The 15811-nt window shown below is 35.6% G+C and overlaps 1 protein-coding gene across 1 annotated transcript in view; it reads left to right on the top strand.

The window, feature by feature from the left end:
• Positions 1-15811, top strand: part of CPLANE1 (ciliogenesis and planar polarity effector complex subunit 1) — a 62751-nt gene continuing 46940 nt past the window's right edge. Inside the window, exons 1-14 of the mRNA XM_066339509.1 lie at positions 1-92; positions 896-1031; positions 1213-1332; positions 2139-2368; positions 2709-2815; positions 4495-4651; positions 5394-5497; positions 5635-5817; positions 7204-7453; positions 8453-8605; positions 10091-10845; positions 13193-13377; positions 14264-14344; positions 15008-15172. Of these exons, the coding sequence (XP_066195606.1) occupies positions 12-92; positions 896-1031; positions 1213-1332; positions 2139-2368; positions 2709-2815; positions 4495-4651; positions 5394-5497; positions 5635-5817; positions 7204-7453; positions 8453-8605; positions 10091-10845; positions 13193-13377; positions 14264-14344; positions 15008-15172 (2707 nt within the window). The 5' untranslated portion in view covers positions 1-11. The remainder of the gene's footprint in view (positions 93-895; positions 1032-1212; positions 1333-2138; positions 2369-2708; positions 2816-4494; positions 4652-5393; positions 5498-5634; positions 5818-7203; positions 7454-8452; positions 8606-10090; positions 10846-13192; positions 13378-14263; positions 14345-15007; positions 15173-15811) is intronic.

Here is a 15811-nt window from a genome sequence, read left to right as displayed (position 1 = left end):
GTTTAGTAAGAATGGAGATTAAGCTAGATGTGCTCATCTCTACGTGTATCAAGCAAAGAAAGCCATGGCCTCGCATATCATGGGTTGGACAGGTAAGTGTAATAAACTCTTTGAGTTTTAATTGTATAATGCTTTTGCACTTCATTTGCTTTAGGAGGGTATGAAAACAACATATTCAGGAAGCATTTTGAATGACCTTAAGAGTTATAAAATAAATTACTTTTATGTTATTGGTACGAGGCTGGAGATTCAACATTTCGTAGAGAAACATTGCAGTGCCATTTTTTTTTTCTTTACCCGAAGACCCACACCTTAGATGAGATTGTTGTTTTGAGGATTCTAGTTTTTAATGGATTTTTCTACAGTACATTGTGGGAAATGTGAACGATTTTTTTCCCAGTTTCATCCTTCACCTCTTGAAAGACATGCTTTCTTAGACTTCTTTGATAAAGTCACGCTAAATTTTTTTCTTCTATGATTTAAGTAGGTAGCAATTTAAGGCTGATTCCTTTTTTTTTTTTTTTTTTCCTGTTGAAGTCAATGGCAATTATCTCACTGAATTAAACACTACAGGACAAGATAACTAATGTCCAGTTTTTGTCATTTTAAACAGATAGTTTAGCAGAGGTACTTTGGATAACTTTTGAATAATGACTGTAAGATTAGTTTGGGGTTTTGAAACATGTGAATCAAATTCATCATCCCTGTAAGTCCATGCTAGATATTATGTACTATAAAGCAAATATGCCAAAGATGAATTTAATATGGCAATTGCTGCCTTATTGTATTTAAAAAAAATTATTTTCCCCTAATATTTTTATCTCTGCATTATTCTGTAAGCTTGTGTAGAAGATAGCATTTTGAAAACTTAAATGCTCTTTTATTCTCTCAATAGGAAAAAGAGGCTGTTTTTCTTCTAGATGGTAAACATATAAATGAAATTAACCTGGCGTCAGGGAGAACGAAGAAGAAAATCCCTTCACTGCAGTCATTGTTGAAAAATGTGATTGTCTTAACAACATCAGGAAATGGTTAAGTATAATATCTTACTTATTATAAGCTCGAGTTATTTGATTTGTCTTTGTAACAGTCTGGGAAGGCAGATATCTAAAGGATCTGTGAGTTCACTTAAAACTTGCTAAGATGGAAGAGAAGTAATTTAATTACTTCACAGTAATATCCTTCAAAACTTCTCTCCCTCAATGAACACAGCTGCTTGGTTGGCAGGAATACTTACAACAGGAGAGCTCTTTCTTTGGAATAAAGATCAGGACTGCTTGAAAATTATACCAGCAATTGACGAGTCCAAGAAGGTAGTAGCAGCGGCACAAGGTAGGTTTTTTTCAATTCATCCTGTGAAAAAATGGAATAAAGGGAAAATTGTATTCCTTTCTTTGAAAGTTACTGTGTGAGTAAAAATTGTATTCTCACATTGTTTTGCATTTGTATAATTTGTGTGCTAGCTAAACTTTGGCAAATGTCATTTGAGTGGTACAGATTTTTCATTTAGTAAACCCCTGTAAACAGCTCATTTTCACATACCATAAGTGTATTTTTAATGGTTAATATTTTACTACAAAACATTCCTTACTGGGTTATCCATTAGGGCAGATGTACATTTGATGTAAACAGTATATGGATAATTTGAAGCTTATTCCCTAGGTGGGCTTTTATGACAAATGCAAGCTGGAAAGAACAAAACACAGACATATTTGTAAACTTAAGTATCAAATATTGTCTTGTATTGGATAGCATCACTGATACTGATTTAGATACTGATCTAAATGTGTTGCACAAGAAATTCTGTCATTTCAGGGAAGATCAGTAGTATGCTTAGGAGCTAAAAGTAACCCATAGTAGAGCACTTAGGCAATCTCAGGAAACATCTCTAATGTTGAGTATTGTGGGAAAGATAACTTATGGGAAGCATACAGATGAACATCCATCTGACTTTACTGCTGCCCAAGGTCTGCTCTCAGTGATGAAGCTGGAAATTATAGATACTTAACATAGCAGCTTGGATTTCTTGTTACAGATGAGAAGTTCCCTTTATCTATTCTTTTTAATTGTATGTCTAACAAAGGAACAGAAACTATCCTGACACGTTGTTGTGTTTGTTTGGGTTTTTTTTCCTCCAGAGTGTTTAATGAGGTTGTACTTGTATGTATCTGGAGATGGCAGAAAGATACTGTTAACTACTCCTACATCATGTGCATTTTTGTGGGAGAGCACAGAACATGAAAATACAGCCTCTGGTAAAAACTCTCCTTCTGGGCGTTGGACACAAATTTTACCTGATGAATCAGTCATATTGCCTTCTACCGAAGAAAAAGAAATTGGAGTGGATGCTGCTTTCATACAAAATGAGGTAAAAAATAAAACGTAAAGCAGTAATTTTATTTCTTAATTCAATTAGAGCCACAAAAGCTAGAGTGGATTTTGAAAGCAGTGTCTCCTTGGCATTTTGCATAGGCTTAATAATTTGATTCATGTTACATTTGATGACAACATAAGAACAGCCATACTGGATCATATCAGAGTTTCTGGCCCACTTACATTCTTGCCAGCCTTTACATTTCTGAATGACAACATTTTGTTATTTAATCTGAATTGTAATAGCTATTGATTTAAATATATAGATAATTAAAGAGAAATTTATGTGTGACAAACTTTTTGGGGTTGCTTTGATTGTTTTCTCTTTTTTACAGGTACTAGGTGATTGCTGTTTGTGTTCTTTTGTATTTTACTTTGATGAGTGTTTGGTGCTCACGTTTTTGATTCTTCGATGGCATGAAAATACCTTTAAAAATGTTGGGTAAGTTCAAAGATATCTGAGTTACTATGGTGTCAGGAATGTTTAGAGCTGGGATTCAGAGATGCAACTGAACACATTTACATGGATGTTCCATTAACCTATGGTTATAACGCCTACTTATACTTACATATGCATGTTTATAATATGTCTTCTGTGGTTTTAAAGCCATTCTCCCCTGTCCTTTACATGTCCCTTGTAAAATGTGTTTAATACAACAGCATTTTTTTACGTATTCCATACTTCATTATTAGCTTACACCTAGATAAAACTGGGTGTATTCATCATTCTGTGTCGTAGCTATGTATACATACGCCTGTTGGCACACGTGTTTTAGTTTCATAGTTTTTTACATAATGATGATTGAATATACTTTTCTTCTTGTTTCTTATATTGCATATATATCTTATGTTTTCTTATATTTCTTGTACTCTGCAGCCATGAATGCCCTGACTACCTCTTCCTCTTCTTTATTATGTGGATTTGCATATTTTATTGGTTTTCTGTTTCCCTTTTCGTTTCTTTTGCTTGATGTGAAAATGTGTGTGTGCATTTCTTTATCTGGGTTGGGACCAAGTAGTGAAATAGTTATAGTGATACAGCCACTTTAAAATGCAATTGAGTAATGATCTGGAGCCCATGTATTGTCCATTCCTCTTCCTTGGTGACATATATGTCTATGAGTTTAAATGGATATGACCCCTGCAGGTGTTATTTGAATAACTTGCTGAAATGTTGCCCTGCACGTGATGTGGAACAAGTGCTTTTGTTACATGATGTTCATTTTGATACTTAGCAATGATGTCCTCCTTGACTGAATCTTCAGTTTATCAGTGGCATGGTGATTTCTTTCTGGTATTGTACAAAAAATGAAATAGAGCATAATACCCCAGTGCAGAAATGCATATATATGTATGTATGTATCTAGCTAGCTATTCATACCACAGTAATTGCAGTATGAAATTGTAACTACATTTCTCAGACATCTTACTCATATATTCTTATGCCAAATCATGCTTAGTTTCATTGCTTGCTGTTGTTTAATTAGTTTTTTCATATTAAAGTGCTTTTTTTTCCTGTCAGTTAGATGGCATACTTCAAGACAGAATCTTTCTTGTGTTTTCTGTCATGTTTTGAATCTTTTTAGGATCACAGAATGGTTTAGATTGAAAGGGACCTGTAAAGGTCACATAGTCCAACCCCCTTGCCATGGGCAGGAACACTTTCCACTAGATGGGGTTACTGAAGCCAACATGTCATTGAGCACTTCGAGTAATGGGTTATCCACAGATTTTTTGTTCAGAGCCACCTACTGTTGATTTTCAAATTCTGAGTATTCCTGTGGTAGATGGTGTTGCAAGGTCTGAGGAAGCTGTTCCTGGCTAGAATTCAAGTGCCTGAATTATATGTCATTGATCTCTATATATTTGCATGTTCTAGACTTAAAAATCCCATAAAAATCACATGCCATAAAAATAATTCTTAGTGCTCAGACTTAATTTTTTGAGCATGGTAAAGTACAAAATATTTTTTCATTTGCAAGGCATTTGAAGAAAAACAGGTGTGTTTTTTTTAATAGCTTTATATGGTTTTGTCTTGCATGGTTTTTATTACATAAAAATAATCCTGTTCTGCAAAACAGAGTAACCACTTGGTTTTGTTGTCTTTTTGTTGGTATTCAGTTCTTTGCCATACCAGATCCAGTGGGTCCAGCAGACTTGCTCTCTTACTAATTTGGCTCCTCAGTGTGTGTCTGTAAAGTCAAGAGGAGCTCTGCTATGTGCATTTGCAAGAGATGGACTTGTGCTCGCAGTAGCTGTGAATCAAACTGATCCAAAGGTATGTATGACAGTGCATCATTTAAGCTAAGAGTTCAGTTTGAATGAAGTGGTAACAAGGATTTAAAAACATAGTTTTAGTATGATTTTTCAGCACTCATAAGGGGACATGAAATTATATTTACATTGTTATCTATAGCTAGAAACTTTTACTACAATTCATAATTGTGTTTATGTGGTGTTCAGTTAGAAGTTGATATAAGATCCCCTTATCATTTCTAAGCTGTAATAAAAAAGAAATAATTTTGGTTACTGCACTGTATCTGCAAACATTCTGGGTCCAGCCTCAGCCTAACATGTTTTTCCCACTTCATAATGTTATTCCTATTATTAACTCAGAGGTCAAATTTTAATGTACTTTTAATGCAAGTTATGACAGGAATATGGACCAGATTTTTGATGTACCAGATTGGGATGATGCAATCTTTCAAAGCTCCAGTTGTTAATTACTAGAAAGACTAAAGAAGAATGATCTTACATTGAGTGTTTTAGAAAAAGTTACATTAAAAAGAATATTGAATTACAAATTAAGTATGTAATAGTCCTTAGTTATTTTTCAAGTGTAGAACATGTAGAATTCAATAAATGTTCAAATAGTAATCGGTATTGAAATGCAATTTCACTTCCCTGTATAATGATGTTACAAGTACACCAAATATAATGCATGTTAGTAGCAGACTTTTTTTAACAATAATGACATTTTGATACAAACTTTCATTATGTCTTTATTTTTTTCTTTCTAGGCAACTCAGGTTTTGTTTTTAAACACATTGAATTTTGTAACTGTTTCGGGTAGCCTTAAAGGTTGTAGTAGCAAGAATAGCATTACCCCATCCAGGTTCATCAGGTCAGTAATTGATGTTGTTTCTGCTGTTGTTAATGATCTAAGGTTTTTTGTTATGGTTGTTTTGTTTATTTTATAACCATTCTAACCCTCTAATGCAGAAGTTTGACAGAGAAATTTTTTTTTCCTTCCCAATTTAGATCTTACTGGGTTGGCGATATGAGCTGGACTCCTGATAGCCTTTTCTTGGCTTGCATGTTAAAACGTGGGTGTTTGGTTTTATTGACATGTATGGGGGAATTGCTGACCTTAATTGCTTCTGGATGCTCTGTGGAATTTGGACCAGCACAGTTTATTCCATTTCATCCACTAATAACATACAGGTAAAAGGGCTTTAAAAAGTTTTTATGTTTCTGTCTTCTGGTCTTACCTTACTTTTATCATATTCGTTATAATTTTGCATAAATGTTATCTTTCAAATTCACTCTTTTGCTCTTCATGTGTCTTTCCAGTATCTCTTTCTCATTCATAGTTCTCTTCTGTTTCTTATAACGCATTTGTCGTGATGAAAATTGACATTATGACAATGTAAGTATACAAAGCGATTATATATAAAGTGATTTGTTTTCCTAAAAGTGTTTGAATTTACTGGTAATCAAAATTAGCATGTTTCTATGATATAAGAATAAATTGAACTTTAAAAAGTTCTAAAAGTGCAAGTTTATTTTAATTCAGTGCTATTTCTTGGCTCATTGCTTAATTTTAGATGTAGAACCTGATATAAGGTATTGTAAATAACATATTTGCATGGACAGAAAGGAGTTAGATTTAGAATGTTGTTTGAGATTCCTCAGATCTAAGTTCTGAGATTATGTTTCTGAGTGCATGAGAGAGTAGGAGGATCTTTAATAACACATGTTAGCATAAACTGAAACTAACACAGTGTAAATAGATAAAACTAAATAGAATCTAAACATTATTTTTTAAAATCTTATTGACTTTGCATGACTTAAACCAGGTAGTGTGTAAGTATAGCAGCTTATGAAGACATTCAAAGCAGTATATTACCATCTTACACTATCTGATAGAAAAATCAGATACTAAAATGTAACAAAGTACATGAATAATGATGATATATTGAATGTATGCAGCCACCTTTTTTATCAAATGAACGCAAACAATGTGTTATGTGGCTAATATTAAAATGCATGTATTACACAATTCTCTGGAACTCAGTAAGGAGGGATTTCTGTATAAGAAAGACCTTTTTGAAAGACAAGACTTGTGTGTTTATAAAATTTTTCTGTTGAATATCTGAACTGATGCTGAAATCATAAGATTCAGATCTTCAAGGGGGTTTTGTCTATCATATATGACTTTCTGAGCTTAACCCTTCAAATTTCATCTTCAAGCATTTGTCATACCAAGTAAGAGCTAGATAAGAAAGTGTGATCCAGAAATTCAGAGTCTAATTATGAAAAAATACAATTATTACTAATGAAATAATAAATGGATACTGCAAGCTGTTTTTAAGTTTATTTAAATTTTTATTTAAAGACATTGCTGTTGTAGCAAAATCCTGGCATCTTCCAAGCATAAATAGTATTATCCAGAGTGCTCAACCTGCAAAAGTGTAGACTCTTCTCTAGAATTCTGAAGGGATTTATTTGGATGGTAGATTGCATGGTATTGCATGTTCTGAAATTATTCTGTTCATGATTGTTACATATGATAGTTGCTTCATAATTTATGATGTATTTCTATTTTAGGCAGCACCGCTCTTGTTGTCGAGATTCCAGCCAGTCTCTTGGTTCTTCAGATTCTGAAGGTGACCTCCTGAGACAGAGATTCTCTGTTGCTTCGCATTCAAGACTACCCTATCTCATTGTCTCTGATGGATACATGATAACACTGCTAAAATTTCCTAACAACTTTTCACCATCAGGGTTTATAAAATCCCTTTTGCTTGATTCAACCCAACAGCTTGAAAACATCCGTTCAAATTTGCTGAGCGTCAAGGTAGGGTTATGAACTATTTTGTAGGTTTTAAGTAAAAACTTCTATGTGCATGAAAGAGTCTAAATTCTAGATTGGGTACCTGTGAATTATAACGTTTTTTAATTAACCATATTGATCTGCAAAGAAATGAATACAGATTTCCTGAAATCTCATTCCTTTGATATCTGGGTGATATTTCAGTAAAATGTAGTGAGTGAGACAGTCTGAACTGTCGCTGTGTTATTTTTCTGGAACTGTAAAAGAAACAGGGATTTTTATATCTGTAGAGTTGATTTGGGACGTTGACAAGTGTTATGCTACTCTCATCAACTCACCCTTTCAAAATGCTGCAGAAAGAATTCTGTAAATCCTCTGTAACTTAGTCCCAATGATACTGCATATGTTTGCCCACTAGGTTTTCAGGTGGCAATTAAAGCTTAATTAAATAATTTCTATTTAAATGTCTGTCACTTTTGAATTGACCTAAGTCTGGGAGAAGGGAAGCCATTGAAGGAAGACGTCCTGCAACTGTTGCTGACTGCTTAAGATATAATAGATATTTAGTTCAGAATGTTTGCATTTGCTGATAGAATGCAGCTTCTCTTCTAATTCAGTTTCTCTACCAATTTTTGGGGGAGTCTGCTGTCATGGTATTCCTGTATAAATTAGAACAGTGAGCAAGCATTTGAGGATTTAAAAAGATATGTTACTACTAAAAATGCAGACAACCTTTACATACAGGGAGATTTATAGGGCTTTTTCAGGCATCAGGAAAGCAGATTCTTTCAGTATGAAGTAGACTAAAGTTGTCTGGTGTGAGAGAATTCTGCTTCCCTGAAACACGGTGAAATGGTGGTTCGTTTCTGTGCAACAAATGCTTGCTGACCTGTTCTCTCTATCTGTCTGGGACTTTTAAATTGAAGCTTTTTACATTAGTAACCAATTTCCTTTACTTGTTTTGAAAGTGTCTGTGTTGCTAGAAACTGATAATATGTTTTCTCTTATTGTTATTTCTTTTAGTGTAAAGGGAGATCTGGGTACTTACGATCACTGTTGTCTTTAAAAGCTAGTCTTTTAAAACAAGTTCAAAATCAAAGTTCTATCTTTTCTACCATTCCAAGATTCTTGGAGGAGGACACAACAGAAATGAACAAGAAAACCATGGATGTACTGGTACTTAATAGCATTTTCCACTTATGATGGTGAAATTATGTAGGTTTAAATTATTCTAAATGGGAGTATCAATGGGGGTTTAAAAAAAATAGTAATGTATGCCAGCTGGTGGATGGGGTCCGCCGCTTGGGACCCAGAGAGCCACAGCCACCCCAAAGGATGTCTCGCTAGAAACAGCTCCTTGGGGGGTCAGGGGGCTCCTCAGCTGGACAGAGGGGCTTCTCAGCATCGGGCAGAGCAGTGATTTTTCAGCTCAGTGATTTCAGCTTTCAGTGATTTCAGCCCAGTGCTCTTAGCTCATGCTCCGCCCACCTCCACAGTAATGGGTTTGATTATTTATTCTAACTAGTGTTTTTAAAATAATTCAATATTCTCTTTTTCTTTATAGACACAAGGAATATGCTTATTTATAAGCATATATATAAGCATAAATATAATATGCTATTTTCTCAAACTGAATATTGATTTTTATTTTTAAGCAGGTTATTTCTTTCACAATGTATTGATTTTTTGAAGAATATCTGCCCATATACGTATATATCAGTTTATTGTGTTTCAATACATAGAATTAGGATCATCCAGTTCCTACCCCTTGCCAGGGTCAGGGACACTTTTCATTAGACCAGATTACTCAAAGCCCCATCCAACCTGGCCTTGGACACTTCATGCATAGGGCAGCCACAGTTCTCTGGGCAGCCCAGAGAATTCCAGAGCCTCAGCACTTTCACAGTTAAGAGTTTCTGCCTAATATCTTATCTGTCTGGCCTCTCTCAGTTTAAAACCATTGCCCCTTGTCCTATCACTACATGTCCATATAAAAAGTCTCTCTCCTGTGTTGCAGCTTCCTTGAAAGGTGCTGTAATGGTCTCCCTGGAAACCTAATACTTAAGCTTCACTTTATAATACAATGTAAAATTAGCTGTTAGATATATTGGCTGTAGAGTATTTTAGTAACAGTCTTAATCTAAGGAAATAAGATATTTATCCTGAGTTTTAGGGGATTCTTTAATCAGTTCCAAAATCTGTATTTGTCTTTTGGAAGAGTGGCCCTGTGATCGTAATTGTTGAACAGCCTTTCTCAACTTCATTTCATGTTTTTGAGTTTTGGTTGGCTCTTTGAAGCTTTTGAGCTTTTGTGGAATGACTTTTGTGTCTTATAGGTATCTGGCAAAATCTATCTTGTACTCTAGGCTTCATGAAGGATGGGATTTCACTTTCTGATATAAAATCTACTGCTGTATAACAGTGTAATTTTGTTGTTAGGTGATTTAATTTCTATCTACCCAACTGTATGGCAATTAATGACATTTAATTTGAGATGAAACGGCAGTTTGTTAAACATACTAGCATTTAAGCAAGGTAATTGAGCATAAAAATTTCATCTATGAGACTGGCTAAATGGTGATTCTTTGCAGTCTGTGTGCTCTCCCTCTCTGTCACTAAACTTGAATTAAACCATTTTTTTTGTTTGCTTGTCTGATTTAGGACCATGAGGAAGACTCAGACAATGAAAAGCAGTTTTACAATAGCCCTTCCAGCTTCTATAACCAAAGAATCTATTCATTTGTTGGTAAAGCTGATGAAGGCTGCTTAGAATTTGCATCAATGTTTGATACCATCCATGCAGAAGATGATATTGTAGAGAAAGATAAATCATCGTTGGAACTATGTTCCATTCAGAAAAACCTCCTTGGTGCATGGCAGATTGGGATTTCAAAAAATATGGAAGAGAAAGGTGCATTACTGAATTACACAGTGAACTGCATTATTCATTTTTTCAGCATTGTTCAGTTTGTGAAATGTACTTCACTAAACCAGGATGCATCTATAAACAAGTCTGTGAAGAATACTCGATGGATGCATTGTGTCCTGAAATATTTTCAGCAGTGTTTGACTGTCTTGTACTGGCATTCAAGAGCCAGTGTGACTGAACATGTGGCAAAGCTGACATTAGAAACTTTAAAACTGTTGCTTATACAACAACAAGATCAGTTCTCAAAAAACCTTTTGGCATGCTTCTGTCTTTTGAAAATGGTTTCTCACACCCTAAGCAGAGTTTGTGTACTACAGTATGAGAAGTTTTTTGCATCCCCTGACAGTAATATTCTGGTGGAACTTGACTCCCTCACTGTGCCTCTTTTCTTAGTTCTTGATGACAGTACTAATCAACAGTTCAGCTCACTGAAATCTCTGCTTAGAGAATGTCCTCAAGTAAACCATGATGCAAAACCAGAAAAAAGGTATGAGTAAACTTGGTGTGGGGAAAAAAATGTACAGCAAAACCAGGTGATCAGGGCCAGCCAGCACGGGTTTGTGAAAGACAGATCTTGCATGACCTGCCTGGTCTTCTGTGGCAGGTGATGGCAGATCTCCATGATGGATGAGGGAAAGGCTATGGATATTGTGGATATTGTCTACCTGGACTTTAGCAAAAACTTTGACATGCGTTCCCACAATTTTCTCCTGAAAAATTGGCTGGCTGCTTGTGGCTTGGATAAAAGCACTCTTTGCTGGGTTAAGATGGACTAATGGCTTATGGCTGGGCCTAGGAAGTGGTAGTGAATGGAGTTACATCCAGTGCAGCCAGTCACTGTTGTGTTCCCTAAGGCTCAGTACCCTGATTTATGTCTTTATCAATGGTCTGGGTGAGGGAATTGAAAGCACCTTCAGTCAGTTCACCAATAACACTAAGTTGGGCAGGAGTATTGATCGGCTGGAGTGCAAGAAGGCTCTGAAGAGGGATCTGCATTGATAAGCTGAAGCCAGTGGTGTGAGGTTCAAGAAGGCCAAGTACCAGGTCCTGCTCTTGGCTCACAACCACCTCATGCAGCACGACAGGCTGGGGTAGGGGGGCTGGAAACCTGCCAGGCAGAAAAGGACCTGGGGATGCTGGTCGACATCAGCTGCACGTGAGGCCGTGTGTGTCTACATGGCCAAAAAAGGCCAATGGAATCCTGGCAGCAGGAACAGGGATGTGACTGTTCTTCTGTACCTGGCACTGGTGAGGTCAGCACATCAAGTCCTCTGTCCAGCTCTGGGCCCCGCAGTGTCTGAAAGGGTTGTCAAGCATTGGACCTGGGGGAGTGGGCTGGGTCTCTCCATTCCTAGGTATTAAAAGGTGTAGTTGTGGTGTTCAGGGACATGGTTTAGCAGTGGACTTGGCAATGTTAATGGTTGGAGACAATGACTTTAAGGGTGTTTTCCAACCTAAGTTATTCTATATGATGGAATGAAAATGTTATGAATTAAAGTATAATGAAATATCCTTTTGGTTTTTTCCTGCCTTTTACTCCATGGAAAGGCATAATAAACAATTAAAGCATACAGATTAAGGCTCAGACCTACAGTTGAATATAGTTTGGTTATGGTGACTAAACTATCATTGCAAATCAGTTGGGAGGAGCTGATAGGTTGACAGCTGACAACCAGGTCTGGTAGTGCAGCATCAATCCAGATATTGAAACTTTAGATGCTTTAACTGTCTCTTGTGCATTTCACGCTTTACTAGTTGCAAACTCTTTGGAGCAAGAGTCTCCTCATATGCAATATATCAATGCTGTCAGTTTAGTCAGCAAAGTTTTTATTCATTATGGATATGGTGTCTCAGAGCAATAAGAAAAACTTGTTTGTGGAAATTTACTAAACTGTCAGAGCTATTTCTTCCATACACATAAACTTGACTGAAGTGTGCTGTCCAGCTTTTGGGAAAGTATACTGTTATCACCAGAGTATTTCTGTGCTGCAAAACTCCAGTGAATCAAAGTGTACTATTCACATGACCAAGCTTCTCTTTTCTAGAGATTTAGAACCTAAGTAGCAATATAACTCATGAATTAATTCTTACTACAGTAAAAGGTATTTCTTCAATAATCCTTAAATATAGTAGTACTGTGTTCACTGCAAATCTGATACACAAATGTCAGTTGTCTCAGAGAAGATAATTCATACTTTTGATTAATTGTGCTCCAGGTGCTGACAGTCATATGCTCACTGTGCCTATGACTGGCTCTATGTGTTAATGATGAACCCAGTAGTATTTCAAGATACAGATGTTTCGCAGTTCTGTGCAAGCTTTTTCAAGTCTCTAACAGTATATATTTGCTTGTATTGTTAAACTTACTACATATCTGAGGTGGTACATCTGATACAAGTGTGCTAGGCAACAGGGACTTGCCAGCCCTAAAACCATACTCTGTAGTCTTGTTTTCTTGTCTTTGCTTTTCTGTGATATGTTTTAATTGCTTTTCAGTCAGTCTTGTTTATAAAGATACTAATACCTGTTCTGGGGTTTCTCTGTCTGAGATTATTTCATTTCCCCATTGTTTAGCTAGCAAAGGGATTAATTTGGGGGGTGTTCAGGTTCTTAAAGTAAATTGCTTAAGAAAATTCAGAAGAATTAATGTTTGTTAGTCAAAAATGAGGCAAATTTCTTTTGCTTCATTTTTTCCCCTCACCGAAGTCAATGAAGTAGTTGATACAATGTAATTTTCAGGTGCATAATGCAAAATAAAAGAACGTAAGAAATTGATGTAAGCAACTTAGTTAGTTCTTGTGTAATTTCATAATATTGTGCTTGCTGAATTGCAGGTTGACTGTACTGTGGCGACTGTTGTATAAGAAAGTGGTTTGGTATCAGGTGCAGCTGAAAAGAAAAGTCAACAAGAATGCGGAAGAGGCTTCTGTTGTCTCATTGCTTTTAAGTCATATACAAGCAACCATCCAGTCTTCAGGAGTGACATTAGAACAAAATCTGAAGATTAATTCTGTATCTGGTTAGTAAAAATGTTCATTGAAAACTAGGAAAATTAAGTCCAACTTAACAATCAGTAACTGATTACCAGATTTTTAAAATGTGAACCTTGAGACTTCTCTTAAAATTCTTACCATAATTCTGTCTTAAATACTTAATGTCATGGTATGTCTGTAGGTTGTATTATAATCTTAGAGCTTGTTAAGCTAAATAAAAAGACTTACTTGACTTCAGTTTGCTTTGAGCCATGTCCTAAAGAATCTGAATCGAAGATTTTAATTGTGGTCTTTGGTGTTGTTTCTTCTGAAGTAAGTGGGCACTGCAATGTGTCCCTTACTGGATTTCTGTGTAGAAAGCTTGTTCACTCCATGTGGTCATTGTCATCATAAGTATGTTTTATTCATAAATGTCAACTTCAACTAAGCATCTAAATTAGTGTAACCTAAGGTACTTGGTAATCTGGCATATTTATTTTCCAAACAATATGTAGCTGTAGCCTAATTTATTACATTTTACTGTCCTATGTTCTACCTTCCTTTTGACTTCTACACTGCTAAGCCCAGCTTCCCATTTATCTGCCCCTTTACAATTCTGTTTCCGTGCCATATTCTTGATGTCTCTCCCTTAAATGACAATTCTAACTCCTCTTCCTACAGCACTCCATACAACACATTAATTCTTCCTGGAGGAGAATTCATAGATTACCTGTCCTGGCAAGGAGTATTCAAAGTCACCTTCTCTCAGATGCTCAAAACTTAGACTTAATTGTGAGAATTGAAGTTTACTGGGGTCTCACGTATTATGTTCTGCTTTCAGTAAATCTCTGATGCTGAAATAAGAGCATATGTATTGGTAAATGTAAAAGTAACTATGTAGAGCTTTTAATTTGTCAATATGTGACTTTATAGGGGAGGAGCAGTTCCTTTTAGGCTCATACAGAGAATCTGTGGATATTTGGAAAAGATCTCTTTGTGAGCTCAAGACAAAAGGTAAGGGATAAAACTTTGAGGGTGGAGGGTGTAAGCTGTATAATCATTTTACATTTGTCACTCTGCTCTTCAAAAAGATGAGAGAAAAATAGATGAACAAAAATCAATTCCTTTAGTAGCTGTAAAATTTAAAGAATTAGTGTTTGGAAAGTAACAAAATAAAACTTGTGTTAGGAGGTTTTTTAAGTGTTGATTTAAAACAATTTCTTTCCAGGCATTATGAGAAAATTTTCTGCTAGTTATTAGAATAAGGAATAAATACTTAATTGAGGAAAAATATTGAGAGTATTGGAGTCTAAGCAACTCTGCTGTGGTTCAGGCATTCATTCTTTGAAGGCTAGGTTTCCTTAAGATCTCCTGTCTTTGTCTGTGTTTTAAAAGTTATGCATAGTATTGTTTTGAAAACTGATAATTTTTTTAAAAAAATTACCTCTAGAAATAAAAATGTTGTGGATGAGCATTAAATTACTAGGGACTTAGAGGCTGTATAGAAGGATCATGTCCTAAAGTAGCTGCTCCTGATTTCTGCTCCTCAAAGTGTGTTGTTTATGTAGATGTGTTTCTGGAGAGGGAAGAACTAGTACTTTCACTTGCTACATCTGTTTTGTGTTTATTGTTTCTCTTCCACTTAGACTTCTTCCTTTTTTAAATCTTTCAATGCAGGAGGAAAAAGAGCATGTGTTCTTCAGCGTAGGTACTATCTTGCAATACTGTTTTGCCACCTGTATCAGTATAACATGTGTGAAGCTCAGGGACTCTGTGATCATCTGGTAAGAGAGGTTCTAAGGCGATCAGAGCTCTCCACAGGTCAGGTGGAAAAGTTTTCTGGTATGTTTACATTGCATAAAGGTGTGATAAGGTATGTTGACACTGTTTGAATAACCTAGTGTAATTTCTGGGTCCTCCCATGCACACATGACAGCTTTTGATGCTTTTCTCTACACTGTTTTCAGTGACTTTTTCTGATCCTGGGATGGTTACTTCTGCTGCACTTGTTTGGATATGTGTTTAGACAACTCTCATTGTCTACTAGTCACCTGCTAGATATTTTTACACGCAAATACTCTCAAAGATAGACTTTGAATAAGAAGAACAAGGGGGAACTGATGTGATTTGATTTTACATTAATTTAACTTCTTTATGATACAGCATGAAAAAATAGCAGATTTTACTTTGGTCACCAGTCCTAATTTGACAGTGTGAATTTTTGCAGATGCTTGTGAATGATTTTTTTTGCAAAGTCTAAATATAAGTGAAATCTGAATTTCCAAGTTTGAACAAGCATTTTTTGACTCCGTGCAGGTCTAAATTTTGATAGTAAAGGTCCATCTCCAGTCATTAAAAACCTAGTATAAGAGTCTTCTAATATTAATATAATGTGTAATTAATGTAAAAGGTTGATCTCTGTAAGTTCTGAAAGTTTGTCAAGGAATTGTGTAAGTTTGTTTGTTTAAAAAAATGCTTTAT

This window comes from Sylvia atricapilla, chromosome Z (assembly GCF_009819655.1).
Source record: "Sylvia atricapilla isolate bSylAtr1 chromosome Z, bSylAtr1.pri, whole genome shotgun sequence".
In the NCBI taxonomy this organism is placed as follows: Eukaryota; Metazoa; Chordata; class Aves; order Passeriformes; family Sylviidae; genus Sylvia; species Sylvia atricapilla.
The sequence above is the reverse complement of the archived record's forward strand: the minus strand, read 5'-3'. Positions and strand labels throughout refer to the sequence as shown.